Raw genomic sequence first — 26,544 nt, 5'->3', positions numbered from 1 at the left:
TTAACATTCTCTGTGTGATGGGAATAATGAATTAGGGTCATTGTGCAAAGGAAAATGTTTTTCTTGAGTCATGAAGTGATCCCTAGCCCCGTGCCTTGCTGCTCTGTACTAGTGCTTCAGAGCTATGTTCTGATGCTCTTACTGTTTTGAGGACTGCAAGGTCTCCTTTGAAGAGTGAAGTCATTCCTGGTCATTTATTCAGGAAATGGCACTTTCTCAAACTTAAGTATAGACCTCTCAAAATCATGAATTTATAAATCACTGAAGTCATCATTGGTGAGCACATTACTACCATCCTTAATAAAACTAAAACTTGGGTCTTTTGAAGTTGATACTGCTAAATAAGGAGCTTCCCTACAGGGAGAACCAGCTAGACTGTGAAGTGCCCAGACTGACACCCCTCCAACCTCGCTTTCATCCCTTTGGGAGGCCTTGGACAACTGACAGTTTCCAGATTGTCCCATAACATTCTAGGTACTCAGTAAATGATTAGTGGGATGTTTCAACCAGACTTTATTCAGAATTAAGAATTGGAGTTGACTGGGCGCGGTGGCTCAAGCCTGTAATCCCAGCACTTTGGGAGGCCAAGGTGGGTGGATCACGAGGTCAAGAGATCGAGACCATCCTGGTCAACATGGTGAAACCCCGTCTCTACTAAAAATACAAAACATTAGCTGGGCATGGTGGCGCGTGCCTGTAATCCCAGCTACTCAGGAGGCTGAGGCAAGAGAATTGCCTGAACCCAGGAGGCGGAGGTTGCGGTGAGCCGAGATCGCGCCATCATACTCCAGCCTGGGTAACAAGAGTGAAACTCCGTCTCAAAAAAAAAAAAAAAAAGAATTGGAGTTAACAAAGTAAGCTGAAAGTAATGTGAAACTAGATCATCTAGTTCATAAAATGAATTAAGTTTGTTTTAACAGAGGTGGCCTTTTGTAATCCCAGTCTACTAGAAATATCCTCAAAACGTCTAGCTTGCTGATAGAATGCCAGGAGAGGATCAACCTTCTGGGTTTGTTTTCTTTCTCAAGATGGCCTCTTTGAATGATAATGGTCTGAGACCATACTTGTTGATGACTCAGGGCATGGCTTTGGCAGGAGGACAGCATCAGACACACAGGAATCAGTGATGAGATGAGCTTATGTAGTGTAGCGGGGGGTTTCATACCAGTACAGTTCCAAGTTAGCGCTGCTGACATTATTTATTAGGTTACAACATTTCTTGTGTTTTGAGGGGAATATTTAAATTTTGCATGCATTCACATGGAAACTGAGTATAAATTCAGAATGCCAAAACAGATGTCTCACAAAATGTACAAATAGGTTAGGATTCAGTTCTGCCAGCTACATACATGAAAGGAATCTTAAGATAGGGCTCTCCCAATGCATGCCTTTTGGGGGAGCAGATGGATGTAAGATACGGTGAGACTCAGTGGGGCCCCTCGTGGAAACACGGAGAGTGTGACATAATATATTTTTGTGAAGAACAGTGAATTATTATGCCTCTGCAGTTCTTATTCTTTACATCAAATTGTTTATATAAATATTAATAATGATAATTCTATCTGTTTCTTATTTTAAGGGTAGCAAAGTGTACTTTTGTTTCGGTTAGTTCTTTGGAAGTTGATTTGTTTTCTCAGTTGCCCTAGTACAGTAATAAGATAGCTGATTGCTGAAGTTATTTTATTTAAAAGTTCATTCTATACAAAAATTAGCTGGGTGTGGTGGTGTATGCCTGTAGTCCCAGCTACTTGGGAGGCTGAGGCAGGAGAATGGCTTGAACCCAGGAGGCAGAGGCTTGAACCCAGGAAGCAGAGGTTGCAGTGAGCCAAGATTACGCCACTGCACTCCAGGCTGGCGACAGAGCGAGGCTCTGTCTCTTAAAAAAAAAAAAAAAGTTCATTTTAATCCCCTCAGATACAATTAAAAGGCAGATGTAACTCAATGGGTTAATACACAGAGTAGGTGTTTATCTGAAACACCTCTTGTCCCCAGCAACAGAGGGAGGAAATTCCATTGCATACTTACAGGATGTTTAAATTAATCGCTATTTCTTAACCTTAGATAATTGGATTAAAGCCTGAAGGAATGCCAAGGATAAATTGTGTTTTGAAGGTTAGTATTCAAAACTTCTCTTAAATCTTTGGTGTTTCTTAAAATACGGTAAAAGTCTAATGATGTAGTCATCTAGTCTTTCTCTTCCTTAATGATAAATCAGAAAAATATTTTCCATGTGTATTTGATTTTACACACATTGCCCTTATTTTCATATATACCATATTTCATCAGTTCCACGATTGACTTTTTTTCTGCGAACTCTAGTAACATTGAAATTGGGATTACCCTTATAACCGATGGTGTCTTAATACTGTACTGTGACTTTTTTTTTTTTTTCATAAGTTTGTTAGTTGGCATGCTACCCATCAATGCTATCTGAGATTTAATGAAATACGGTACATTTTCCTTGAGGTAGACGCATTATTTATCACCCCATACCTACTTTATTTTTTTTCCAGAATACTGTGCAGTTTTCATCTCATAACTTTCTTTTGTTTTCTCTCCATGCTGCAAATGCAACTAAGACAAATAATGTAAAAGATGGGTAAGAGTTCTGAGGAGAAATTAAGTTCTAAATTTATCATTGTGCTAAATATTAACCATTTCAACTCTGACTGTATGGCAGAAATATTTTACTTAAAATGTTACGTTGAAATCACTTTTAAAGTTGTGGAAAGAAATTCTTTTTACTGTTAATGGACTTCTTATTTGGGCATGAACTTCTTGCTCAGTGGTTCTCAAACTTGATCATTCATCAGAATCATGTTGGCTTGTTGGGTTCTGTTCCCATAGTTTCTGACTCAGGTCTGAGATAGGGTACAAATTTTGTATTTCTAACCGAAGTTTCCAGGTGATGCTGATGCTGCTGGTTTGAGGCCCACATTTTGAGAACTCCTGATCTAGAGTGTTCTTATTAATTTTCAAAGAGTATTTACTATTTAGAGTAATATAAAAAGTCAGGAAGTTTATGGTTTCTCATCTGGGTTGAAATTATGTGTGTGACCACTGACAATTCACTTTACCTCCTTGTGCCACAGACAGCTTGTGCAAAATCCAGAATCAGCCAAGTGTGGTGGCTCACACCTGTAATCCCAGCACTTTGGGAGGCCAAAACAGGCAAATCACAAGGTCAGGAGGTCAAGACCATTCTGGCCAACATGGTGAAACCCCTTCTCTACTAAAATACAAAAAAAATTAGCCTGCCATGGTGGCACATGCCTGTATTCCCAGCTACTCAAGAGGCTGAGGCAGGGGGATCGTTTGAACCCAGGAGGCAGAGATGGCAGTGAGCTCAGATTATGCCACTGTACTCCAGCCTGGCTACAGAGCAAGACTGTGTCTCAGAAAAAGGAAGGGAGGAAGGCAGGAAGGGAGGGAGGGGAAGGAGGAAGTCACTTAAAACCAGACACACATCTAAGCTGAGCTTTTCTTGATAAATTCTTCTAAAAATCTAGTGGGCAGCATATACTGTCCGCTCTCAAGTCAGAACATTATAGCTACAAAATACATTTAGAAAAAATGTTTGGTAACCCTTTATGATCCCTCAGGGCTTGCTCACAACGCTTTTTGGTAGAAAGCTCCTGGGGCTTGGGTGCTGGCTGGGTAGAAGTGCTAATTTCATGACTGTGCACCTGTATACAGGAGCTTTTGCCATTGCATGTGAGCAGGCTGCATAGATAAGCTTGGAATGCTGGGTCTACAAAGCCAATACCACCTAAAAGGAAAACACATTCAAGCTAGAAGCACAGACACTTTTAATTCTTTTGTAAGCTTTAAATTGTATAAACCTTTGGCCAGTATAAAAAATTCCGTATAACTCTTCCCTTAAGGGTTTTTTTCTTTTTTTCTTTTTTTGACTCAGTCTGGAGTGCGGAGGCGCAATCTCAGCTCACTGCAACTTCCACTTCTTGGGTTCCAGTGATGTCCCTGCCTCAGCCTCCTGAGTGGCTGGGATTACAGGCGTGCACCACCAGGCCCAGCTAATTTTTTTTTATTTTAGTAGAGATGGTGTTTTACCATGTTGGCCAGGATGGTCTCGATCTCCTGACCTTGTGATTTGCTTGCCTTGGCCTCCCAAAGTACTGGGTTTACAGGCGTGAGCCACCATGCCCAGCCCCCTTAAGGTTTTAAATGCATTTTTCTTCTTGTTTTTCTATTATGTATCCTTCGCTTCTAGAATAGTTGCAGGAAATGTTAATGAAAAATCCAGATTTAGGCTGGGCACAGTGGCTCACGTCTGGAATACCAACACTTTGGGAGGCCAAGGCAGGCAAATCACCTGAGGTCAGGAGTTTGAGAACAGCTTGTCCAACATGGCGAAACCCTGTCTCTACTAAGAATATAAAAATTAGCTGGGCATGGTGGCAGGTTCCTATAATCCCAGGTACTTGGGAGGCTGAGGCAGGAGAATCACTTGAACTGGGGAAGCAGAGATTGCAGTGAGCTGAGACCTCGCCCCTGTGCTCTAGTCTGGGTGACAGAGCTGTCTAAAAAAAAACCAGATTTAATGATTTAGATTTCAGTTAGCTTTCCCTTTTGCTTTGGAGAGATGTGTGTAAAGTACATAAAATAATCGAAACAGGAGGGTTTTTAATTTTGTTTATTTAGTTGTGGATTTTTTTTTGTTGTTGTTGTTAGAAAAACACAAAATTGGGAAAAAATGTTATATATATATATATAAAATTTGGCATTTTATCCCTAGGCTAGTCACAAGTGGTAAATCAGTTAGAACCGTAGAGATGTGGCTCTCCAGAACAGATGAAAGCATTTACTACGTATCATAATTGCAATTTTCTATTAGATTTGCCTGTCTAGATCAAGTGGCCTTTAAATTTTTTAGTTGTTTATGTAATATAGATGTATTTTATTTTTTCTTGCATTGAGTTTGTTCTGCTTTAATTGCTTTAAGAGTCCTAAAAATACAAAGACTTTCTAGGTGACTTTTTTCCCCCTCTCTCTTTCTCTCTCTCCCTCTATAGAGATGGGGTGTTGCCATGTTGCCCGGGCTGGTCTGGAACTCCTGGACTCAAGCAGTCCCTTGCCTCAGCCTTTGAAAGTAGTGGGATTATAGGCCTGAACCACTGTAGGTGGCCTAGGTGGCCTTTTAATATATCCCAACTTAAAAGATTCCTACAAAAGATGTAATTTTTCTCATTTTCATAAGAAAACCAAATACTGAAGAAAATTCCTTAAGTCACTTCTTCAGTATTTGGTTTTCTTATGAAAATGAATCATACTAAGAAAATCAAAAGTGGGAAGAAACAAAACGTATTAATTTTTTAATTCCATTTTGTTTTCAGTGGAACTTAGTGAACATCAGTAGGTTCTTAGAATTAATTGCTCATTGTTTACAATATGATGCTATTGCCAGATGTGGTGGCTGACATCTGGAATCCCAGCACTCTGGGAGGCCAAAGTGGGCAGATCACCTGAGGTCAGGAATTTGAGATCAGCTTGGCCAGCATGGCGAAACCTCATCTCTACTAAAAATACAAAAATTAGCTTGGCATGGTGGCGCATGCCTGTAATTCCAGCACCTAGGAGGCTGAGGTAGTAGAATTGCTTGAACCCAGGAGGAAGAGGTTGCAGTGAGCCAAAATTGTTCCATTGCACTCCAGCTTAGGCAACAGACTGAAACTCTGACTCAAAAAGAAAGAAAAACACACTCTGAGGGACTCGGTGAACTGTTCCTCAAAGAAAATCTCTTTTTCATTTTGAGGAAATGTGTTCTGTGAATGAAGGTCATATATTAAGGGGATAAAATAGGTTCAACAAATGCAATTAATGCAGAAAAGCACTGATACCAAAGAGACTAGGTTTTCTCTAATATAAAATGTTATCTTTGATTTTAAAGCTTATTTTTTATATTAGAGTACAGATGTACAGTGGAGTTTGAATAGTGATTGAAAGTGGCTTTTGCAGTTTCTCCTGGCATTGTTACTTCCAGCCCTTTCCACATATTCTTCATCTGGATCATTAGAGCTTGTCTAGCGGGTGGTGTGCATCATTCTGTGCTTTATGCTGTCTGGCAGATGCCTTTCATCTGTTTCTCACCCCACCCAACACCCATATTGCTGCTTCAGAATGAAACAAAATGAACCTACAACTCCTTAGAGTGGATTCTTAGTTTTGCTTTATGCTGTTTCATGTGTGGTTTCAACCCTGTCTCAAAAAAAATTTAATATATATATAACATTTCAGTATTTAATAATATTTTATTTTAATGTGTGGTCTGTTTGCTACTAGTCAGTCTGTTAAAATTATACTCATTAGAATTAGGCCCATTTGGGCCAGGCATGATGGCTCATGCCTGTAATCCCTACCCTTTGAGAGGCCAAGGTGGGCGGATCAGGAGGTCAGGGATCAAGACCATCCTGGCCAATATGGTGAAACACCATCTCTACTAAAAATACAAAAATTAGCTGGGCCTGGTTGCAGGTACCTGTAGTCCCAGCTACTCGGGAAGCTGAGGCAGGAGAATCGCTTGAACCCGGGAGGTGGAGGTTGCAGTGGGCCGAGATCACACCACTGCACTCCAGCCTGGCAACAGAGTGAGACTCTGTCTGAAAAAAAAAAAAAAGTATTAGTCCCATTTGGAAAGTATTGCATGAGAATTTTCATAAATTGCTTATTTATCATGAATAATACTAGAAATAACTAATAGCATGAGTTATTTGGATTATAGGTGATGCTTAATTTGTATGTTGATAAACATGGAATATGTTTCCATGTTTATCAACATAGAATTCCATGCATGTTTATCAACTTGAATTCCAGTAGACAAGTAATACTTAATGATTTATATATGCTCATAGATTTATTCCTGGGAAATACAGTATTTAAGTTTGTCAAGGAGAGTTTTCCTTGGAGTACCTTAAATTTTCCCTTGTGATTCCCGTCAGGTGCATTGTGGCTTCCCCTCTGGTTGTAGCTGTGGTTATTAATCACATGAAACTCTCACACCTGCTGTCTCCCAGGCCTGAGTGCTGCATTCTAGGTTGGCACCTTGTGGTGGCCTTTCTTTCCAGTCTGGAAGCACAGTATTTCATTCATTTCAGGAAAACAAAGGTCCCAAACCTGCTGGTGCCTTCCTGCTGTTAGTAGGTAGAAAGGCTGGCATTTCGTATTTGGAGGACAGGTAAGATTTTACAGGAGTACATGAGTGGAACTGGCTATAAATAAGGGACTCTAATGAAAAAGAGTATACAATATATCTGGAAGTGTAAGAATCAGGATAGTTCATGTGGAATTATGTAATATTAATAAGTTAAGCGAGCCTCTTCTCAGAAATACACTAGTAATGATAATATAGTTGGAGCAGCATTGTAGTTTCTCCAAACTGTTCGTGATTGCTACTGCTTTAATTATAAACATAGTTTTTACAAATTCTTTTTCTGACCTAAAGAGGATTTCTTTTGTTTCCAACTTTAGAATGAAGATAAAGCAAATATAACAACTTATCCTCATAACGGAATTATAGACTTAAAATATTTCCCATATTATGGGAAGAAACTGCATGTAAGTATTTAGAAGTTATGTTGTAACTGCTCTTTTGGGAAGCTGGAGCATCTGTTGAAGTTCCACTTGTCTGGGGTAGGTAGACACAAGCCCTGTTTAATTTGTGCATCATCTGTTCAGGTTTTATTTTAATGTTGATGGTAAATGGCGTTCTGACACCCACAGTTCAGAACACAGAACCCAAGCAGATAAAGTTAGATGATTATTTTTTAAATATTATTTTCTTTTTTGTTATAAAAGTAGTAGTATGTGCTTATGTAGAGAAAGTAGAAAAGTACTTAAAAAGAAAATCAAGGCCAGATGTGGTGGCTCACTCCTGTAATCCCAGCATTTTGGGAGGTCGAGGCAGGTGGATCACCTGAGGTAAGGAGTTTGAGACCTGGCTGTCCAACTTGGTGAAAACCCCTTTCCGCTAAAAATACAAAAATTAGCCAGGCATGATGGTGTGCCTATAGTCCCAGCTACTCAGGAGGCTGAGGCAGGAGAATCGCTTGAACCCAGGAGGCAGAGGTTGCAGTGAGCCAAGATCGTGCCCACCGCACTCCAGGCTGGGCAACAGAGTAGGATTCTGTTTCTTCCACCCCCCACCACCCCACACACACACAAAAAAATCAGAAAGCTTGTTACAGCTGCACGGTGGCGAGGCATGGTGGCGAGGCGGGCAGATCACCTGAGATCAGGAGTTCAAGACCAGCCTGACACTAACATGGTGAAACTTCGTCTGTACTAAAAATACAAAAATTAGCCGGACATAGTGGCAGGCACCTGTAATACTTGGGAGGCTGAGGCAGGAGAATCACCTGAACCCAGGAGGTAGGTGTGGAGGTTACAGTGAGCCAAGATTGCGCCATTGCATGCCAGACTGGGCAACAGAGTAAGACTCCATCTCGAGGGAAAAAAAAAAAAAAAAAAGCTCATTACCCAGAGAAGCAGTACTGTAGTATAATTTTATTCATATTTTTCCTTAAAATATGTGTACACAAGTATCATATTATTAAATTGGGGTCATACTGTATATATACTTTTTGAACTTTCTATTTTGAAATGATTTAAGACTTAAAGTAGCTAGAATAGTACAAAAATTTCCTGTAGACCCTTTACCTAAATTTTCCAAGTGTTAATAGTCTACCTTGTCTTATTATTCATTTGCTTAATACATAAACTTTTGCCCCCAAACCATTTGGTACTAAGTTATAAACATGTTGCCTGTTTGCATTAAATGCTTGAGTGTGTAGTTCCTAAAGTCATACATAACTAGTGGTTTGGATATGTCTTCCCTTCAAAACTCATGCTGAAACTTAATCCTCAATGTGGTAGTATTGAGATGTATGGTCTTTAAGAAGGGATTGGGTCATGAGGGCCCTGCCCTCACGAGTGGATTAATCCTTTCATGGATTAATAGGTTAGTGGGAACCAGGGGCGGTGGCTCATGCCTGTAATCCCAGCACTTTGAGAGGCCAAGGCAGGCGGATCACCAGGTCAGGAGTTCCAGACCAGCCTGGACAACATGGTGAAACCGCATCGCGACTAAAAATACAAAATAATTAGGCAGGCGTGGTAGCCTGCACCTGTAATCCCAGCTACTCTGGAGGTAAGAGAATCGCTTGAACCCAGGAGGCGGAGGTTGTGGTAAGCAGAGATCACACCATTGCACTCCAGCCTGGGAGACAGAGCGAGACTTTGTCTCAAAACAACAACAAAAACAACAAAAAAATAGGTTAGTAGACTAATAAGTTATCATAGGAGTGGGACTAGTGGCTTTATAACAAGAGGAAGAGGCTGGACGCGGTGGCTCAAGCCTGTAGTCCCAGCACTTTGGGAGGCTGAGGCAGGTGGATCACGAGGTCAAAAGATCGAGACCATCCTAGTCAACATGGTGAAACCCTGTCTCTACTAAAAATACAAAAAATTAGCTGGGCATGGTGGCGCGTGCCTGTAATCCCAGCTACTCAGGAGGCTGAGGCAGGAGAATTGCCTGAACCCAGGAGGCGGAGGTTGCAGTGAGCCAAGATCGCGCCACTGCACTCCAGCCTGGGTAACAAGAACGAAACTCCGTCTCAAAAAAAAAAAGAGGAATAGAGGCCAGGCACGGTGGCTCACGCCTGTAATCCCAGCACTTTGAGAGGCTGAGGCAGGTGGATCACTGGGTCAGGAGATTGAGGCCATCCTGGCTAACACAGTGAAACCCCGTCTCTACTGAAAATACAAAAATTAGCTGCACGTGGTGGCCCGCACCTGTAGTCCCAGCTACTCAGGAGGCTAAGGCAGGATAATCACTTGAACCTTGGAGGTGGAGGTTGCAGTGAGCCGAGATCGCGCTACTGCACTCCAGCCTGGGCGACAAAGCGAGACTCTGTCTCAAAAAAGAAAAAAAAAAAAAAGAAGAGAGACCTGAGCAGTAGCACTTTACCATGCTCAGCCCTCAGGCCATATAATGCCTCGTACCACCTGGGGACTCTGTTGAAAGTCCCCAGCAGCAAAAAAAAAGGCTCTCACCAGATGCAGCTCCTTGATCTTGGCCTTCTCGGCCTCCATAACTGTAAGAAATAAATTCCTGGGCCAGGCGCGGTGGCTTGAGCCTGTAATCCCAGCACTTTGGGAGGCCGAGGCGGGTGGATCACGAGGTCGAGAGATCGAGACCATCCTGGTCAACATGGTGAAACCCTGTCTCTACTAAAAATACAAAAAATTAGCTGGGCATGGTGGCGCTTGCCTGTAATCCCAGCTACTCAGGAGGCTGAGGCAGGAGAATTTCTTGAACCCAGGAGGCGGAGGTTGCGGTGAGCCGAGATCGCGCCATTGCACTCCAGCCTGGGTAACAAGAGCGAAACTCCGTCTCAACCAAAAAAAAAAAAAAAGGAAATAAATTCCTTTTCTTTATAAATCACCCAGTTTCAAGTATTGTGTTTTAAGTAACAGAAAACAAAGACAACAACCATAGTATAGTTAACAAAGGAAGTTAACAATATAGCACTATGAATCTACAGACCTTGTTGAAATTTCATCAGTTGTTCCAGTAGTATTCTTTATAGCAAAAGACAAGAGAGTTTTCCTGATCCAAGATATCACACTTTTAACATGTTTAGCAACCTGTAATCTGAAATATTTCCTTAGTCTCTGTCTAATGCCTTGGTACTCTTCAAAAATGAGTACAGGCCTTTTATGGCCTCTTTTATGTTCATTAGTTTGAGTTGGTGGTTTTTCATGATTAAATATAGGTTGTGCATTTTGACAGGAGTGCCTCAGAAGAAATGTTGAGTTCTCAGAGTTTCAGGAGGGACATGGTATTATTTCATTCCATTAATGATGATGTTACCTTGATTGCTTGGTTAACGTGGTATCAGCCAGGTTTCTGTAACAGTATAAAGTTTTGGGGAAAATCCTTTTGAGAGTTTGGAAATCACTGTTTTTGCCAAGTTTAGCATTTGTTGATTCTTGCCTGAATCATTTATTATTTAGATGGTTCCCAGGCCGGGCGTGGTGGCTCACGCCTGTAATTCCAGCACTTTGGGAGGCCGAGGTGGATGGATCACGAGGTCAAGAGATAGAGACCATTCTGGTCAACATGATGAAACCCCGTCTCTACTAAAAATACAAAAATTAGCTAGGCATGGTGGCACACGCCTGTAGTCCCAGCTACTCGGGAGGCTGAGGCAGGAGAATTGCTTGAACCCAGAAGGTGGAGGTTGCGGTGAGCCAAGATCGCGCCATTGCACTCCAGCCTGGGTAACGAGTGAAAGTCCGTCTGGAAAAAAAAAAAGATTGTTCCCAAATGGTAGTTTTTCTCATCTCATCTTTTTCCATTAGTTGGCATTCTACTCTAAGGGAATGCCTTTCTTTTTTCATTTATTTACTTCTACTAATATAGACTCATGGATTCCATAGAATAGAATTTATTATAATATTCTATATATTATAATCTATTATAATCAGTATTTATTTTGATGCTACATATTCTGAGATTTGGTTGGTAGGAGACCTTCAGGCTGGCTCCTGTGTCTTTTGACATGATTACATAATTCTTTGAGCACTTTTTTATATTCGGGAATTACAAGATATCCCAAGTTAATCTTGTACTTTTCCTGCCCCAATCCTGGAATCAGCCCCTATTCATTTTAATGAAGAATTGTATTAAGAAACCATAGTGAAGCTAAACAATTATGAGTATATTTGCACCAAGTTACACAGCTATCATAAGTAAGGATATAAGTACTGAATAACAATCAGTAAGATAGATCTTATGAATATTTATCAAACACAATAAATAATATAGGCCATAGAGAATACCATATTATTTTCCAGCACACATGGAACAGTCATAAAAATTTGTCATTAAAAAAATCCCTTCCCAACACTTTGGGAGGCCAAGACAGGAGGATGGCTTGAGGCCAGGAATTTGAGACCAGCCCTGAGCAAAATATAGCCAGACCTTGTCTCTCCAAAAAGGTAAAAATTAGCCATTACCCAGGCATGGAGTCACACACCTGTGTGTGCTAGCTACTCAAGAGACTGGGGAGGAAGGATTGCCCGAGCACAGGAGGTCAAGGTGGCAGTGAGCTATGATCACACCACTATACTCCACCCTGGGTTGACAGAGCAATACCCTATCTCTAAAAAATAATAATAAAATAAAGCTTCATAAAGTAGAAATTAAAAAATAGTTTCATAAAGTAGAAATACATTATAATCAATACTTTGTGATTACAATGCAATAAAACTAATAATTATTAAAAAGACCCTTCTATATGGGGGGAGGGACAAGTAGAAACTGTCTCTTAACTTACAGATGAAAAGGAAAATGAAAATCAAGGTTATAGAATATTTAAAAGTAAGGCCAGGGCCAGGCACAGTGGCTCACACCTGTAATCCCAGCCCTTTGGGAGGTCAAGGCAGGTGGATCACCTGGGGTCAGGAGTTCAAGACCAGCCTGACCACCACCCCCATCTCTACTAAAAGTTCAAAAATTAGCCGGGCATGGTGGCATGTGCCTGTAATCCCAGCTACTTGGGAGGCTGAGGCAGGAGAATCGCTTGAACCCAGGAGGCAGAGGTAGTGGTGAGCCCAGATTGTGCCATTGCACTCCAGCTTGGGCAACAAGGGTGAAACTCCATCTCAAAAAAATAAAAAATAGGCCGGGTGCGGTGGCTCAAGCCTGTAATCCCAGCACTTTGGGAGGCCGAGGCGGGTGGATCACGAGGTCAAGAGATAGAGACCATCCTGGTCAACATGGTGAAACCCCGTCTCTACTAAAAATACAAAAAATTAGCTGGGCATAGTGGCGCATGCCTATAATCCCAGCTACTCAGGAGGCTGAGGCAGGAGAATTGTTTGAACCCAGGAGGCGGAGGTTGCGGTGAGCCGAGATCGTGCCATTGCACTCCAGCCTGGGTAACAAGAGCGAAACTCCATCTCAAAAAATAAATAAATAAATAAATAAATAAAGTAATGTTACATAGACCGGGTATGGTAGCTCACACCTGTAATCCTAGCACTTTGGGAGGATGAGGGGGGAGGATCACTTGAGCTCAGGATCGTGAGCTGTCACACCCAACCAACACTTTCATCAGTTTAAAAAAAAAAAGTGTGAACTTATAGCTTCAAAAAATTAAAAATAATGCAGAGAACAGAAAATAATGGGTCTAATTTTTTTCTCTTTAATTTACAAGCCAAGTGTGGTGGCTCACACCTGTAATCCCAGCCTTTTGGAGGCTGAGGTGGGGGGACCGCTTGAAGCCAAGCATTTGAGGCCAACCTGGACAGGGAGACCCCGTCTCTACAAAAATAAAAATAAAAATTAGTGGGCTGTGGTGGCATGCGCCTATAGTCCCAGCTACTTAGGAAACTGAGGTGGGAGGATTGGTTGAGGCTTCAGTGAGCCATGATTGCACCACTGCACTCCAGTCTGGATAATAGAGTCTCAAAAAAAATTTGCGGAATAAGCTAGCTCCTGGTAGAGAAAAGTGAAATGTTTCCATAGAGTTTGAATTCATGTCTTTTCCTTTTTTGCCAGGTGGGGTATCTACAGCCATTAGTTGCTGTTCAGGTCATCTTGGCTCCCAACAGTGCTGAGAAAGAAGTAACAGTTGAGTGCAAGATTGATGGATCACCCAACCTAAAAAGCCAGGATGATCGTGACAAGTTTTTGGGACGAGTTATGTTCAAAATCACAGCACATGCATAGTATGAATAGGATAGCTCCACAGAGTAAATGTTGTGTTGTCTGTCTTCACTTTGTATCAGCTGGACCTGCCATTCTAGAGTTGAGACCACCTTGGAGAAAGGTGTGTGGTGCATGACACTGGGTAACATCACAACGTGCTTCCAGATCATAGTGTTCCGTGTCCTCTGAAGTAACTGCCTGTTGCCTCTGCTGCCCTTTGAACCAGTGTACAGTCGCCAGATAGGGACCGGTGAATACCTGATTCCAAACATGTAGGATGGGGGTCTTGTCCTCTTTTTATGTGGTCTAATTGCCAAATGTCTAAAGCCTAATATGCTGTGCTATGTAAATATTTTGTGGATGTAACACTGGTCAACTATCATATTTTGATGTCAACAAAATTTGAGGGATAAAATGGTACCCGGCCAGCGTCAAGTGACTTCATAGCTGCAAGAAGTGCGGTGTGTGAAGGAGTTCTGTACGTGAGGAAGGAAAACAGAAAATAAAGGTGTATTTGAAAAATATTATCTTGGGTTCTTTGTAAAATTTATTTTTTACATGCTGAGTTAGTCTGGATCTTTTTGATTAAGAGCACAAACTTTTTGTTGTAAAACATGTAAAAAAAAAAATTGGGTATTATTTTTTAGTGCTGGAACTGTCTCCTAAAGTATTTTAGGCTGTAGATAAAAGCATTTTTAGGTTAGCCAGTATGACTGTGCACCTAATTTTTTATAAGATTAAATTCTTAAGATTTAATTTGTACAGTAGTTTGTGAAATATCTTGTTACTGCTTTTATTTAGCAGACTGTGGACTCTAATAAAGTATATATACATTGTGAAATATAAAAGCTTGGAACTTATTCAAAGCTTCAAACTAAGTAACAGTTTTGTGTAAGCATTCTTTCCCTCTCCAGCATTAGATATGTTCTTGGTAGGATTATTTGTCATAATTTGAGCTACTTTGTTGAGAAAGTTGTGCTTCCCATATGATCTATGTTATTTCTTGTGTTTTTCTTAAGGCTATTATTACTTTTCTCCTTTAAAAAAAAAAAAAAGCGAAGCAGATATTCTTGAGGTTTTCTTTGTGGTGGTGCAAGCCAGAAGGGGTGGGACCCAACCCAACTGGCTCAAAAATGACCATTTGGAGTAAACATGAGGGCTCTGGGTGGCCTTGTCTGGCCAGACGGGCTTTGGTAGTGGGCACTCAGCCCGACGTGAGAGCTCTGCTTGTTCCTCTATCACTAAAATCTTAATGATAACAGATTTTCACTGAAGGAAATGATTCTTGGAGTAGTTCCAGCAAATCTTTCTGGGTTTTCATTTTATTCCTTATCTCTTAAGAGTGTAAAACAGCCGGGCGCGGTGGCTCAAGCCTGTAATCCCAGCACTTTGGGAGGCCGAGGCGGGTGGAGCACGAGGTCGAGATATCGAGACCATCCTGGTCAACACGGTGAAACCCCGTCTCTACTAAAAATACAAAAATTAGCTGGGCATGGGGGCGCGTGCCTGTAATCCCAGCTACTCAGAAGGCTGAGGCAGGAGAATTGCCTGAACCCAGGAGGCGGAGGTTGCAGTGAGCCGAGATCGCGCCATTGCACTCCAGCCTGGGTAACAAGAGCCAAACTCCGTCTCGGAAAAAAAAAAAAGAAAAAAAGAGTGTAAAACAAAGTTAAAAGAATGCTACGATGTGAGAGAGGCGACATCACTTTTGTTAGCCCAGCATGACCATGTCGTCAACAGCTGTCACCTTCAGTGCCTGTGAAGTTAATATTAAGTATTCTATTGAATTTGTATTTTTGAATCTTTTGAAGTAAATATGGATGGAATTTTTGTTTTAATGAGCTTGGATAAAAGCAGACTCAGACTGGAAGAAAAGAATTGAGATGGCATCCAATATGGGGTGGGTTTTGGAGAGAAATAAAAATGACACATACACATAAGTCACTAAAGCATCTTGTATGCCTCCCTGGCCCAGAAGTTTGGACTTGATCAGCCCCTGACTGCCCAATGGTTTTAGCTGATCTCCCCAACTTTCACGGCTTGCTTCATCTATCAGAATTAAGGCAGTTTAACGACAACTTAGCAGACCTGCTATATACCCAGGACTGGATCAGCCAGACTGAGGATACGGAGATGAAAAGACATGGTTTCTCAAAAGATCTTAAACTAGGAGGGAACAGGCTTTTGAGACACAGCACGTGGCATGATGATGATGATGGCATTTACAGTAAGGGGCCACAAGGTGGGGTAAGACTAGGTTATTCCAAAGCCCTCACCCCTCTCTAAAGTTTATTTTTGTAGAGGGTCTCAAGAGACGGAGGAGGACGAGTGGCTGGAAGCTGGGTCTGTATGGGCCAGGTAAGGACTGGTCTAGCAGTGAAGGTGCCTTGTCACGGCCGGGAGTCCACCCTTCTGCTGCTGGTTTCGGGTTTTCCACAGGATTTCAGGATGTGAATACAGATCACCTGGGTATCATTAAAATGCAGATTGCAGTTTGCTAGGAGGGATTCCACAGATGTAGCAACTCCAAGGTAATACCTACCTTAGAAGCTCAATCACCAGAGTTTGGAAAGGACCAAAGACAACCAGCTGTGCCTCCTTGGCCATTAAGCCTAGCATCAGTTTGATTCAGTAGATGGAGAAGATTGAGCCATCATCATTTGACTTCAGCTGCTATCTGGAGGTGCGTGACTCCTAGCTGGCCACCTGTGTAGGCAAGAGAACCCTAAGAATATCCAAAGACTACACCACTGCCCTTGGGAGAGCTGGGGTGGTGTTGCTTCAGGTCTTCCTGCCCAGCAGGACACATTCCCAGGCCGAGCTGAGGGAGTGTGGGGTGAAATGAGATGTGTCCCCATGTTTTTCAATATTAACGTTTCTTACGATCCTTTTCTCTGGGTGGCTGAGAACAGCTGGGGATGGTGTGGAAAGACGGAGTTTCCTGCAGAATGATGTGCCTTCTCAAGAGCTCTCCACGGGCAGGAGGGAAACGGGATGTCCTGAGAGGCTGTATGGCAGCAAGGAGGGTGGGCGACGGCTAGCTGGGATGAGACAGCCAGAGCCTGGGAGGAGGAACCCAGTGGGGTGTGGCCGGCGGAGATGGCCGAAACCAGCTGGAGGACTTCAGAGGCAATTCATCCCGACTGGACCTGTTGCTGATGAAGTCACTGCGGTAGGCAGAATTTCGGCCCCCATGACCTTTCACCTTCTGGGGCCATACCCGTGGCTATGCTCTATCATGTGGCAAGAGGGGCTTTGCAAATGAAATTAAGGTGTCTGGTGGGTGGACCTTAAAATAGGGAGATTATCCTAGATTATCCCACGACCCAGTGAGATCATGGGAGCTGTAAGCAGAAGTGAGACCTGAAGCCCCTGGGTTTGGACACATCCTTGCTGTGTTCAGTGTGGCTGTGTGGGAAGTGGAAGGAAGTGCATTCTGTCAACAGCCCGTGAGCTTGGAAGCCAGGTCTTCCTCAGAACCTTCAGAGCCCAGCCCTGACGCCCTGCACAGAGGACCCAGCTGGGCTGCATTGTACCCAGACCACTCACCTACAGAAACGGGAGATTATGAGTATGATTTTAAGCCACCACTTCAGTGAGAATTTGTTAGGGAGGCAAATAGAATGCTGATATGGTCTTCTCCGTGACGATTACTACTACACCCAGGTGCTTCTCAAACTGATGCACATGCAACCCATCAAGGGCTCCCGTTTAGAATGCAGATTCTGATTGGTCAGTGTTTAGGGTGGGGCGCGAGATTCTGCTTCCTCGCAGGCTTCCGGGTGCCGCTGTAGCTGCGAGGGCTGCTCCTGAGCACAAGGCGTTTTGGAGTACGGTCCTGGTCGGTGTAATGCCTGGAATTCAGAGTCCGGGTAAGGAGGGAGGAAGAGGGATCTGAGAGAAGGCCTAGCATAGAATTTGTTCAGCTATGAAGTAACCCGGAGGCTGCGGAGAGGAGCTCTGTGTTGGGCCTCTGGCTTTCAGACCCTCGGCTTTGTCGGTGTGGTCTTAGAGCCTGGGTAATGGTTAGGACGCTTTCACTTCCTTTGCTGTTTTCTGTGGTCCCGTGGGAGGACAGTGGTCTGCAACCTTAAGTCCAGCTTCCTGAGGATGGCATGGTACGGGCCTATTAATGGGGTCCTTGTCAGCACCCCCTTGCTCCTAACTAAATGGGGTGAGCTTCTGGGGGCCACTGGCTTGGAGATGAACTCACCTCATCTGTGCAAAGTTGCTGTCATGTCACTTAGAACTGGGTGTGGTCCCTATAGTCCCAGCTACGTGGGTGGCTGAAGTGGGAGGATTGCTTGAGCCCAGGAATTTGAGACCAGCCTGTGAGGCCTCGTCTCTCTCTCTCTCTTTCTTTTTTTTTTAATGAGACAGAGTTTCGCTCTTGTTGCCAAGGCTGAAATGCAATGGCGTGATCTCAACTCCCCACAACCTCTGCCTCAGCCTCCCAAGTCGCTGGGATAACAGGCCTGCTCCACCACACTGGCTAATTTTGTATTTTTAATAGAGACGGGGTTTCTCCGTGTTGGACAGGCTGGTCTGGAACTCCCAGCCTCAGGTGATCCACCCGCCTCGGCCTTCCAAAGTGCTGGGATTACCATGAACCACCGCGCCTGGCTGGGATCTAGTTCTTCGTCATGTTTTCTACTGTATACTCCAGATTTCTGGGACCAAAGAGGTTAAAAGCTCATTCCCTGCCCTGCCCAGTGGCTTCTCTGGGCAAGTGTTCTCTTGTTAGCTGCCCACACTCTATGGAAAAATCTAGCGGCTGCTGGTTGGAACTCGCTTGTTAATAACAGCAGGCAGCCACCTGGCTGGTGCCCGCCTGGGTGGGGTGGCGGAGGAAGCAGCTGTTTTGGTCTTTGAACCACAGCTTGGGACTTACCAAAGATAAGTAGCTCACATATCTCCATGGTCTTTTTCTGGCTTATAGAAAATAGTTTGCCTTGCTGGTGGAGAGAGAAAGGGTGTAGTGTACGGGGACCTGGGCTGGTGGGAAAAGCGGTTGGGTTATTGTGCATGTGCCACAAAGGACGAGGAATCTGGTCCCCAAGATCCACGGCGGGAGCTGGCTGAGGCCCCTGGGGCCCGCCTTCTTCCCAAGAGTCCATTTTCCCCTTGGAGCAGCTTGTTTTATTGCTACCATCTGATGACTTCTGAGGTAAGGCAAGGCTTTGCAACTTTGAACTCTTCATCTTGTCTCTTGGCAGAGGCTCGGAAGAGGCCAATTTTTCAAACTTGCCTGGGTCATTGCGCTAAATGTTTGAGCACTATTTGGTTATTTGAAACTAAACAAAAGGTCAAAATACTTTGAAAAAGTTTGCTGTTTCATTCATTCAACACTGACAGCTTACATATCGGGTGCCAGGCCCTGAATTTTACACAGATGAAAGTCCATGAGAAACAAGATCCCGATTATGTTACTTTCAGAGAATTTGTTTTGTTTTGTTTTTGTTTCTGAAATGGTGTTTTGCTCTCGTCGAACTGAACTCCAGCACAGGCAACAGAGCAAGACTCCGTCTCGGCACCACCACCAACAAAACATACAACAAAAAATAATTCTTGAAATAAAAAACTTAAAAATCTGTGGTTAACAGACTATCAACTGCAGAGCATATTCTAAAACTTTGTTAATCATGAAAAAAACCGTATAGAAAAATCTAAAATTTTGCTATGCTTGGGATTATGCATGGGAGGTATTTTATGGGATCCGGAATATGATATATATCATGTAAAGAGATGTCAATTAAAATTGCTCAAATGACAGCTCATCTAAGCTTATCAGATGAGGAGACTTGCTTGTCAGTAGTACTTTCTTTTCTTTCGTCCCTCCTTCTTCTTTTTTTTTTTTTTTTTGAGATGGAGTTTCGCTCCTGTATGTAGCCCAGGTGGCAGTGCAATGGCGCGATCTCAGCTCACTGCAACTTCCACCTCCCAGGTTCCAGGGATTCTCCTGCCTCAGCCTCCCGAGTAGCTGGGATTACAGGCACCATCACCATGCCCAGCTCATTTTGTATTTTCAGTAGAGAAGGGGTTTCACATGTTGGCCAATCTGGCCTCGAATTACTGACCTCAGGTGATCCACCTGCCTCGGCTTCCCAAAGTGCTGGGATTACAGACACGAGCCACTGCGCCCGGCCCGGCCAGTACGTTATTTTCAATCAGGGACTCTTAGAGCAGCAATTGGTTTTTGTTGAGTCTTACAAACAAAAACCTAAATAAAACCCAACAATGACAGAGAGGTTGTGCCCCTGTTTTACCAACTGCTGCAGCTGCTGTGGGGTTCTCATCCCCTCAGCAGAACCACCAGCCCCTCAGCAGAACCACCAGCCCCTCGGTCAGCACCTGGAAGGAGAAACCGTGCTGGCGTCTTGCTGGCGGGCTACAGCCCAGCAGCATCTCCAGGGCCCTCGGGCTGATAGCATAGGGGTGCGGTCAACTTACATTGCTGTGGTTTTCTGCCCAAGTTGTTTCTTCCCAGACGTTTCTCCCATCTGCTTCTGTGTCATCTTTTGTTAGAATGACTGGGAGTGGTCGAAGCCTGCCCCGGCGGGCACCTGCCTCCCTGGCCAAGCCCCAGACCAGCAAGTGGCTCACGCAGTGCCCTCCAGGCTCTGAGAAACCTTTGAGATAGGGGAAAACCTCTCTCCTGCAAGCTTATTTCTTTGGCTGGGCCAGTCTTTAACCTGCACAGTTTATGTATAGACAAGTCTCCTAGTGCAGGTTTGGCAGGCAGGTGACAGTGGCCCTTGTGGGGTCATCCTTAAGCAGTTTCAGAAATGTTTCTTGAGAAACTGTTTGCGGAAGCCCTGGAGTCTGTGTTGTTCACTGACAAGCCTTGTGGGTCTCTGAAGACAGATTCGGGGGGTCTAAATCCAGAGACGGGGCTGAGGACTGTAGCCAGCGCCCCGGTGCTTCCAAGCAGCTGCCTTCTCCCGCCTACACCAGGGTCCAAGTCAATTGCCATGGTGAAGGGAGCAGCCCCCCCACCTGCCGTGGTGCTCCGCATCACTCCACACATGTCCATCTGTTCTAGGAAGGTGAGAGGAGGGGGAAATAACCGTCCCAAGAAAAATGCACTTCATCCTATGCATCTTTGCACCACCTTTTTCTTGTTTTTTTGTTTTGTTTTTGAGATGAAGTCTCACACTGTCGACCAGGCTGGAGTGCAATGGCATGATATTGGCTCACTGTATGTAACCTCTGCCTCCTGGTTCAAGCGATTCTCCTGCTTTAGCCTCCCAAGTAGTTGGGATTACAGGCACATGCTACCATGCCCGGCTAATTTTTGTATTTTTTAGTAGAGATGGGGTTTCATCATATTGGCCAGGCTGGTCTCAAACTCCTGACCTCAGGTGATCCGCCTGTCTCATCCTGCCAGAGTACTGGGATTACAGGCGTGAGCCACCACGTCCGTGCTGCACAACTTTTAATCCGACTTTCCAGAGGTCTCTAGTTTTTGTTATTAAAAATAATTTCCAAAAGCATTTATTGAAATAAAAGTGTCATTCTTGTATCCTTCTTCCACTCCTTTTTTTCTTTTTCTTTTTTTTTTTTTTTTTTGAGACGGAGTTTTGCTCTTGTTACCCAGGCTGGAGTGCAATGGCGCGATCTCGGCTCACCGCAACCTCCGCCTCCTGGGTTCAGGCAATTCTCCTGCCTCAGCCTCCTGAGTAGCTGGCATTACAGGCACGCGCCACCATGCCCAGCTAATTTTTTGTATTTTTAGTAGAGACGGGGTTTCACCATGTTGACCAGGATGGTCTCGATCTCTCGACCTCGTGATCCACCTGCCTCGGCCTCCCAAAGTGCTGGGATTACAGGCTTGAGCCACCGCGCCCGGCCTCTTTTTTTCTTTTTGAGACAGTCTCACTCTGTCACCAGGCTGGAGTGCAGTGGCTCAATCTCAGCTCACTGCAGCCTCTACCTCCTGGGTTCAAGCAATTCTGCTTCAGTCTCCCAAGTAGCTGGGACTGCAGGTATGTGAGTCACCATTAGTGATGGTGACTTCTTCCACTCTTAGTGGTGAGTTAAACTGAATTTTAATAAAACTTGAGGAAAGGGTTTTTTAGATGATTGTAAGATGGGCCGGAGTCCTTCATGCAGAAGAGCCCACCACTGTTCTATTGTCAGAAAGGCCTTGTTGCTACTTCAGTGACCTGTCACAAAAAACAGACATGGCTGGGCACGGTGGCTCATGCCTATAATCCCACTACTTTGGGAGGCTGAGGTGGGCCAATCACTTCAGGTCAGGAGTTCGAGACCAGCCCGGCTAACATGGCAAAACCCCACCTCTACTAAAAATACAAAAATTAGGCCAGGCGTGGTGGCTCATGCCTGTAATCCAAGCACTTTGGAGGCCACGGCGGGCGGATTACCTGAAGTTGGGAGTTCAAGACCAGCCTGACCAACAGGGTGAAACACCGTCCTTATCAGAAAAAAAAAAAAGCCGGGTGCGGTGGCTCAAGCCTGTAATCCCAGCACTTTGGGAGGCCGAGGCGGGTGGATCACGAGGTCGAGAGATCGAGACCATCCTGGTCAACATGGTGAAACCCCGTCTCTACTAAAAGCGCAAAAAATTAGCTGGGCATGGTGGCACGTGCCTGTAATCCCGGCTACTCAGGAGGCTGAGGCAGGAGAATTGCCTGAGCCCAGGAGGCGGAGGTCGCGGTGAGCCGAGATCGCGCCATTGCACTCCAGCCTGGGTAACAAGGGCGAAACTCCGTGTCAAAAAAAAAAAAAAAAAAAAAAAAAATTAGCCAGGCATGGTGGCACATACCTGCAGTCCTAGGTACTTGAGAGGGTCAGACAGGAGAATTGCTTGAACCTGGAAGGCAGAGGCTGCAGTGAGCTGAGATTGAGCCACTGAACTCCAGCCTAGGTGACAGAGCAGATGAAACCTAGATGTTTAAAAAGTTTTTTAAATACATCCTGTATAGCTGGGCATGGTAATGGGCACCTATAATCCCAGGAGGCTGAGGCAGGAGAATCACTTGAACCTGAGAGGTAGAGGTCACAATGAGCCAAGACTGTGCCACTGCACTCCAGCCTGAGCAACAGATCAAGACCCCATCTCAAAAACAAACAAACAAAACATCCTGTATATAGGGCAGGGTAGCTTATGCCTAAAATCCCAGCACTCTGGGAGGCTGGAGCGGGAGGATCTCTTGAGGCCAGCATGGGCAACATAGTGAGACCCTGTCTCTACAAAAAATAAACCACCCAGGTGTGGTGGTGCACACCTGTAGTCTGCAGCTACAGTGGAGACTGAGGGGAGGCTCACTTGAGCCCAGGAATTTGAGGTTTCAGTGACCTGGGAGGGTGTCACTGCATTCCAGCCTGGGAAAGACAGAGCAAGACCTTGTCTCTGAGAGGGGGGGTGGCGGGAAACTCATCCTGTAAATGTACTTTCTGTTGTATTCAGATTCAGGAAAACTTTCCTGGAGGTTTGAAAGCAAATCTATGTATCAGCAGAACCAGAAAGTCCTTCCTGTGGAGAATAGGACCTTTCAGGGCTGTCATTTTTGGACTTTAGCACACAAACTTCTCATGATTGAGTTTTGGCTTTTGAGAGCCATGACCAAGTGGCAGGTAGGACATGAAAGAAGAAAACAAATCTCCTGACCCTCATGTAGTGTGTCACAGTGCTTCAGGCACCTTAGGTGAGGCAGGAGATAAGGCAAGAAGGAAATGATTGGGTGATAGGCATGGTGCCCCAATGGCAACAATGTCCTGAAGTGATTTGTGTGAAAGTGACAAATATGACAAATGCTGCTCTGCATTAATGGGACTGGTTGTGCCACCTGCTCCCTGCAGACAGGAGTTCCTTCACCACTGTGCATTTTCTCCTGAGATGCAAGTTTTGGCAAGAGGCTGGAAAGGCCTCAGAGAAAAGGCTGAGCTGGCAGCAATCAGGGAGCCCCCGGGCATTTAGCAGCTGTCCACAGTACGACCGGCAGATGGAGCCTTTATCTGGCAAGAAACTGGGGAAGCTGGCGGTGTCTTCAGGGGCAAGCTTCAGTGGGAAGAGCTAGCACTCTGAGAAGGCGCAGAAATGGCAGCAGCACAGAACTACAGAAGCAACTCCCCGAGGAGAAGGAACGGAGGCTGCTTGCGGTGGCTTACGCCTGTAATCCCAGCACTTTGGGAGGCTGAGGCGGGGGGATCGGGAGATTGAGATGAGCCTGGCCAACATAGCAAAATTCCATCTCTACTAAAAATACAAAAATTAGCCAGCATGGTGGCACCTGTAGTCCCAGCTACTTGAGAGGCTGAGGCAAGAGAATTGCTCGAACCCCGGAGCTGGAGGTTGCAGTGAGTCCAGATCACGCCATTTCACTCCTGCCTGGGCAACAGAGCATGACTCTGTCTCAAAAAAGAAAAGAAAAGAAATGGAGAAAACAGCAACATAGCAACACAGCCATAGCTCTGGGAGTAGGAACAGAAAAAAGGAAGCTGTCAATTGGGTCTGTTTTTGTTTGTTTGCTTGTTTTTTGAGATGGAGTCTCGCTCTGTAACCCAGGCTAGAATGCAATGATGCAATCTTGGTTCACTGCAACTTCCGCCTTACAGGTTCAAGTGATTCTCCTGCCTCAGCCTCCTGAGTAGCTGGGAGTCCAGGCACATGCTACCACGCCCAGCTAATTTTTTGTATTTTTAGTAGAGATGGGGTTTCACCGTGTCGGCCAGGATGGTCTCGACCTCCTGACCTTGTGATCCGCCCATCTCAGTCTCCCAAAGTGCTGGGATTACAGGTGTGAGCCACTGTTCCAGCTTTTTATGGGTTCTTTCTTCTGGAGAAGGCTCTGGGTTGAAGCCGTCTTCTCTCTGAGGCTCGAGAAGCTGGGCAAGGAATTAAAGAGCTCTGTCGACCAAAAATGCAATTTTAAGTCCCACCCCCCAACCATCTGAATGGACTTTCTCCTTGGCCAGGGTGCTTTTAAAATGTAACCTTAGACTGGTTCTGGACATGAACGAGAAGTGCCTCATCTTACACTTCTGGCACTAACTCAACACAGACCTTACTGATAAGGATCATTTATCATCCGAAGCCTGGACCTTCCCTCTCCACAATCCCTTATCTTAAACCAGACATTTCCTTTCTGTTGATTCCGGTCTTTTAGATAAACGCAACCATTTGTCAACCAGAAGAATTTTACATCTACCTATAAACCGGAAGTGCCCCCCACTTTCGAGTTGTCCCACCTTTCTGGACCAAACCAATGTATTTTTTATTTTATTTTTGAGACAGTGTCTTGCTCAGGCACCAGGCTGGAGTGCAGTGGTGCGTTCTCGGCTCACCGCAACCTCCGTCTCCCAAGTTAAAGCAATTCTCCTGCCTCAGCCTCCTGAGTAGCTGGGACTGTAGGCACGCGCCACCACGCCCAGCTAATTTTTGTATTTTTAGTAGAGACGGGGTTTCACCATGTTGGCCAGGATGGACCAATGTATTTTTTAAATGTACTTGATTGAAGTCTCATGTCTCCCTAAAATGTATAAAACCAAGCTGCTTGCATTGGGTTAGAACATGATCTTTCAGCTAAAAAACAAAAAAAAAAAAAAACAAAACTGCATCCTGATCACCTTGGACATGCGCTCTCGGACCTCCTGAGTGCTGTGTCATGGTCACTCATATTTGGCTCAGAATAAATTTCTTCAAGTATTTTTTATTTTTTGAGACAAAGCCTCACTCTGTCACCCAGACGGGAGTGCAATGGCACGATGTCGGCTCACTGCAACCTCCGCCTGCCAAGTTCAAGTGATTCTCCTGCCTCAGCCTCTGGAGTAGCTGGGATTATGGGTGTCCGCCACCATGCCTGGCTAATTTTTGTATTTTTAGTAGAGACGGGGCTTCACCATGTTGACCAGGCGGTCTCAAAACTCCTGATCTTCCGTGATCCACCCGTCTCAGCCTCCCAAAGTGCTGGGATTACAGGCATGAGCCACCGTGCCTGGCCAATCTCTTGAAATACTTTTGAAAATAGTTTGGCTCTTTTCATAGACAACTCTGTGGGCTTGCAGACATCCCCCTGGTCAGCAGTGCATTCAGTCGCTGTGTTGATGGCTGCCAGCATCCCCCATGTGGCCACAAGAACAAAAGCACCTTTTTTTTTTCTTTTTCTTCTTCTTCTTTTTTTTTTTTTTTATTGCATTTTAGGTTTGGGGGTACATGTGAAGAACATGCAAGATTGTTGCATAGGTACACACATGGCAGTGTGGTTTTCTGCCTTCCGTCCCCTCACCTGTATCTGTCATTTCTCCCCATGCTATCTCTTCCTACCTCCCCACCCCTCCCGTCCCTCCCCCATTTCCCCCCAACGGACCCCAGTGTGTAGTGCTCCCCTTCCTGTGTCCATGTGTTCTCATTCTTCAACACCCGCCTATGAGTGAGAACATGCAGTGTTTGATTTTCTGCTCTTGTGTCAGTTTGCTGAGAATGATGGTTTCCAGGGTTCATCCATGTCCCTACAAAGGATGTGAACTCATCGTTTTTGATGGCTGCGTAATATTCCATGGTGGATATGTACCACATTTTCCCTATCCAGTCTATCATTGTTGGGCATTTGGGTTGGTTCCAGGTCTTTGCTATTGTGAACGGTGCTGCAATGAACATTCGTGTGCATGTGTCCTTACTGTAGAACGATTTATAATCCTTTGGATATATACCCAGTAATGGGATTGCTGGGTCAAATGGGATTTCTATTTTTAGGTCCTTGAGGAATCGCCACACTGTCTTCCACAATGGTTGAATTAATTTACACTCCCACCAACAGTGTAAAAGTGTTCCTATTTCTCCACATCCTCTC

The 26,544-nt window shown here is 44.5% G+C and overlaps 1 protein-coding gene across 1 annotated transcript in view; it reads left to right on the top strand.

Annotated features, from left to right (window-relative positions):
* Window positions 1-14,580, top strand: part of ATP1B3 (ATPase Na+/K+ transporting subunit beta 3) — a 58,185-nt gene extending 43,605 nt beyond the window's left edge. Inside the window, exons 5-7 of the mRNA XM_039461914.2 lie at window positions 2,062-2,112; window positions 7,486-7,572; window positions 13,583-14,580. Of these exons, the coding sequence (XP_039317848.1) occupies window positions 2,062-2,112; window positions 7,486-7,572; window positions 13,583-13,753 (309 nt within the window). The 3' untranslated portion in view covers window positions 13,754-14,580. The remainder of the gene's footprint in view (window positions 1-2,061; window positions 2,113-7,485; window positions 7,573-13,582) is intronic.
* Window positions 14,581-26,544: the final 11,964 nt, after the last annotated feature.

The sequence above is a fragment of the Saimiri boliviensis genome, chromosome 9 (genome assembly GCF_048565385.1).
Source record: "Saimiri boliviensis isolate mSaiBol1 chromosome 9, mSaiBol1.pri, whole genome shotgun sequence".
Lineage (NCBI taxonomy): Eukaryota > Metazoa > Chordata > Mammalia > Primates > Cebidae > Saimiri > Saimiri boliviensis.
This window is presented reverse-complemented; position numbering and strand designations above follow the sequence as displayed.